The sequence below is a fragment of the Gekko japonicus genome, unplaced genomic scaffold, assembly GCF_001447785.1.
Source record: "Gekko japonicus isolate JY-2015 unplaced genomic scaffold, Gekko_japonicus_V1.1 scaffold927, whole genome shotgun sequence".
NCBI classification, from domain to species: domain Eukaryota; kingdom Metazoa; phylum Chordata; class Lepidosauria; order Squamata; family Gekkonidae; genus Gekko; species Gekko japonicus.
Window position 1 is genome coordinate 554,836 of NW_015169805.1, and position 4,852 is coordinate 559,687.

General features: G+C 40.8%; 1 protein-coding gene across 1 annotated transcript in view; it reads right to left on the reverse strand.

Moving 5' to 3' along the window:
- UGGT2 (UDP-glucose glycoprotein glucosyltransferase 2) overlaps positions 1 to 4,852 on the reverse strand; it is a 140,968-nt gene that overhangs the window by 79,128 nt on the left and 56,988 nt on the right. Inside the window, exon 11 of the mRNA XM_015417131.1 lies at positions 2,992 to 3,142. Within this exon, the coding sequence (XP_015272617.1) occupies positions 2,992 to 3,142 (151 nt within the window). The remainder of the gene's footprint in view (positions 1 to 2,991; positions 3,143 to 4,852) is intronic.

Here is a 4,852-nt window from a genome sequence, read left to right on the forward strand (position 1 = left end):
CCGGGAATTAAACCCAAACAAATGGTGGCCATATAAACGAAGCTTGTTATTCCACTTTGGTCCTTGCATCTGTTAAACATCTTCATTATGTTGTATGCTAATTTGCTGCTCACCCTCCACCTATATGTATGGACTGGTAACTTCCATTTCAATATATCTGAAACAGTTGTGCGTACACACGAAAGCTTATACCTTGAAGAAAACTTTGTTGGTCTTAAAGGGGCCACTGGACTTGAAGCTAGTTCAGTGTTGTGATCTTTTCTCTGAAAAGGCCCAATACGTTTCTCAGGAGTTGAGTTTTTTTTTTTTTAACATTTCCAGTACTAAATACTGAAAGTGCTTCAGCATTCCTAATTTTTTTAAATTAATGAGTTTTTATTAGTTGAATGGGGGGGGCACTGTCTGATTTATATAAGCAATGGAAACAACAACAAATATAAAAATGGAGAAAAGCTGCTTAAAAACAGACAAAAACCAGTCTACTGCAGTCCAATGCACTTTAGTCATTAAGTTTCAATTTTAAAAAAAACACATAAAGAGAAGAATCTAGTCCTCTTGAGAATGCTACAATACCTTTTGCAGTAAGTAAGAAATTAAAATTTGTTCAGCCACTACCAGTATTTCTGTACATGTCAATATAGGGCAATTTGGCACTCTTTGAGATTCCTGCTTTCGATTTCTTCCTCAATTATAAGAAAAATTATCATTTCTCGCCAGAGATCCTTCTTTAATTGTTTATCCGCTAAAGCACACTTACAGTTAACAAATACAAGGATGAAATATGGTGGCTGAACAGAGGAATAATTGGTTTTTCAATTGCACTTGAGTCTTAACAAATTCAACAACAGCATTCTGAATGAAGAAGAACTGGTGATGTTATTAATGAATGATATTCAAGTTCCCCACAGCCAAATAACTGAAAGATCCATACAAAACAAATTTCCTTACTCGGGATACATTTATAAAAGCTTGTGAGCTGAATGAAAGTCTTTAACAGGCAGAATGGATTGCATATATAACAAAGAAGCTTGAATAACAATAAAAAGGTTGCTCAGAGTTCCAATCCCCTCCCCCCACTTGGATTGTGATTGTGTGCTTGACATCAGTCCTGTTGAACTGGTGTTGCCACAATGGCAGTCAGTTCTGCTGGGCACTCTGTCATTGCACTGGTACTGCTGGGCATTCTGTGCTTTTCACTGGTTCTGCTGGGCTTGCAAAAATGTCCCCCTTCAGTTTCTAATGCAAAGATTCTCTGGTTTGACCTTAGTCCTGTTGGGTTTGCGCTGCCACAGTAGCACTGGTTCTGCTGGGCACATTACACTGGTTCTGCTATGTTTGCAAAACAAAAACCCTTCAGTTTCTACAGCAGAGATTCTCTGGGACTTAGATTCTGTTCTGCTGGGGTCCCTTGTGGTTTTTTGCTATTTTTTCCCTCCATTGGAAACAATGGAGGATGGGGGCACCTTCTTTGGGAGGGCATAGAATTGGACCCCCTGGTCCAATATTTTTGAAACTTGCGAGTTCTTATGAGGAGAGGCACCAGCACTTATGCCACAAATTTGATGTCCTTACCTCAAAAAACAGAACCCCCAGACACTCCCAGACAGATTCCACGTTGAGTAAAATGATCCCATTGGGTATAATGGAGCTGAAAAATTCAAGGTTCCCAAAAAAATCTCAACTCAGAATACTGTACCGGTATTGGGATTCAGGAATATCAGGAAAGATCAATTTTGGGGGGGTCCACTATACCCAAACCTGAAAACAAACTTTTTTTTTGCATACTCCAATACTTCACACAAAACCATAGTTATGACTAATGGTGGTTAATAAACAAACTTCAAACCACGATTTCAGACACAAATCTTAACCACAGTTAGAATAGTGGCCCACATTTGGACAATCATACTAGCCACAGTTAGCTTTAAACAAACCATGGTTTTCTCCGACATCTGAACCAAGCCTTAATCCCTGTAGCCATACGCTAACTGCTACTTATCAGAATGCTTGCTGTAAAGCGCAAATCCTTTCCCAAAGTCCCCTTTTCATCCTGTACTCTTCAACATTCAACATAAAAATTCTTTAAAGAATCAATCATACCAACATATCTAATTTGACATTTTTTGACAGATATTCTCTCATCCCTTCCATATTTCAACTCCCCAACACTTCTTATCTTTGCCTCTCCAGTTATCAAAATTGTGCCTGTTGCCCTGACCTGGATAGCCCAGGCGAGCTCGATCTTGTCAGATCTTGGAAATTAAACAGGGATGGTCCTGACAGGTATTTAGATGGGAGACCTCCAAAGAATACCAGGGCCGGGAGGCAGAGGCAGGCTATCAAGCCACTTCTCTGAACGTCCTCCGTGCCCCAAGTAGGAGTCACCAGAGGTCACCATGACTTATATTTATTTATTAGATTTTTACCCCGCCTTCCCAGCAAGGCCAGCCCAGGGCGGCTTACACAAGCGATATAAAACAATGCAATATTGTATTAAATACAATAATACAATATACAGTATAAAATCCATTAAAATACAAATTTAAAACCATAAATATAGCAACAACATATTAAAGTGCTAGTAGACTTTCAAGCACGGGCACACACACGCAAAAATACCGAAAAGATTTTTGCATGTTAACTCTTTACGGTATTCTGTAAAGTTCTATGTACAGTGACAATGCTATAGAAATGGCTACTACCATCGCCACCAATATTCTTCCCCAAAATAGTGATACATCATTGCTTGCTGGATAGAGTTTTGACCAGTCACTGCAAGGAAATCCCAAGGACTTCCTGGAAGTGCTGCTAAACAGCATTGCCTGAAGGCAGCAGAACTTTTAGAAAGAATTAACGCAACCTGCCAAGCACCTAAAACTACACCAGAGTGAGAAGAGAGGTAGAGCCCCAAGTATTTCTTAGCAGTTTACAACCAAATTAATTACTGGATTTTTTTAGCACTTACAATTTCAAAATATGTATGTTACTTACTATTATTGAAGAGTGGCGGAAGTCCAATGCGTAAGCATCATCAGCTTCATGGACGGACAATCTCATGAATTTACTGAGAATATCTCCCTGAATTCCAAGGGTGTGAAGTCCATGCATTGCTTTCCCTTCACTCTTCAGTGTTTCTAAAATACTTCATATTTAAACCAAAAAAAAAAAATTATAAAAACCCACACATGAAAGAGAGCTGAAGAAATGAAGTATTCCGCAAACGCTGTGTTCTCTTAATCTATACTGCATTGCACTTCCAGCACTCAAGGCTTTGACACTGATTAGCTGAGCTGGTTGGTGACAAAGAATATCAGTTGCTCTGGGAACTAAGCAATGTGTAGTCCATCTCTTTTGAGAAGAAGGAAAGTTGTCAGTTTGGCTGGGGTTAAAACCTTACAAGGCAGGAAGCTGATCTCTGGGTAGAGGTCCTGGTGGGACATAGGGAAACTGAGGGACAGAGAGTCCCAGGCAAGGAGACTGAAGAAATGGTGCAGGGGAATCAACAGACTGGTAAAGAAGAACCTGAAGAAGGGGAGATCACATCTTGAGGAACAGGGAAGAATTATGGAGCTCTTAAACCAGGAAAAGCTGTATGCTCTGGGCAGAAGAGGAGAGGAATGCAAAGGAAACCGCGACAGACAGAAAGCATGACTGGTGACGGTGGAAAGTGCCATCAAGTCGCAAGGGACTTATAACAATTTCATAATATTTTCAAGCCAAGAGACATTCAGAGGTGGCTTGCCATTGCCTGCCCCCTAAGTAGTGCCCCCGGGCTTCCCTGGTGGTCTCCCATCCAAATACTAACCAAGGCCAACCCTGCTTAGCTTTGGAGATGTGATCCTGACAGGGTGATATTATCATTATACTAGCTTCTACCATCACCACAGCATCCACCAGGGGCTAAAAATACCCCTCCCCCACACACATACTTTGGCTTGGCTATGTGAGTGGGGAAAGGGAGAGAGAAGGGGTTGAATTTCACACGCTGATTATAACTAACCAGGCAGTTCTTGGGCTGCAAACTTCTAACCTCCCCTTCACTATTGCTTTTTTAACAGCCAGTTTGGTATAGTGGCTAAGTGTGCGGACTCTAATCTGGGAGAATCGGGTTTGATTCCCCAATCCTTCACTTGCAGCTGCTGGATGACCTTAGGCAAGCCATAGTTCTGACAAGAGCGGTCCTTGAAAGGGCAGTTCTTGAAAGAATTCTCTCAGCCCCACCTACCTCACAGGGTGCCTGTTGTGGGGAGGGGAAGGGAAAGGGAAAGTTTGTAAGCGGCTCTGAGACTCCGAATGAAGGGCGGGGTATAAATCCAATCTCTTATCTTCTTCTTCCCAGTCCAGTTACCTTTATTGGCATGTAACCCTTGCAAACCCATATACAAAAACAACAGCAACAACAACAACAACAACAGCAGCATAGAATAATACTTGCAAAATACAGAAACAAGGAATTACCAAGTAAGTATACCCATCAATTAAATAAAGGGCGAATAGAAATGGCACCAAAAAGAAATTTCGCAACAGTTTCTGTTATCTCTTTTCTTCTTAAAACAAATTGCATGGTTGTTTCAAATGTAGTGGCTACTTAAATACTTGTCTCATGACCACTTGAACTGTGTCCAGAGACGGCTGTTTGTAGTTTCTAGCTATGCAGGAGGTTGTGAATTAACATGCTCTGAGAGTCAGCTGAAAACCCGGGGAACAGTTTGGCTCATTACTAGTGGCATATAGCCGTCTAATTGTTTGTGTGTGTTCACACTGATTATACTGCATGTTAAAAAAACAAATTAAGCAACCACAGATCTAGATATTTCTTCTACAAAACGCAAGTGAAAGCACAAATGGTATT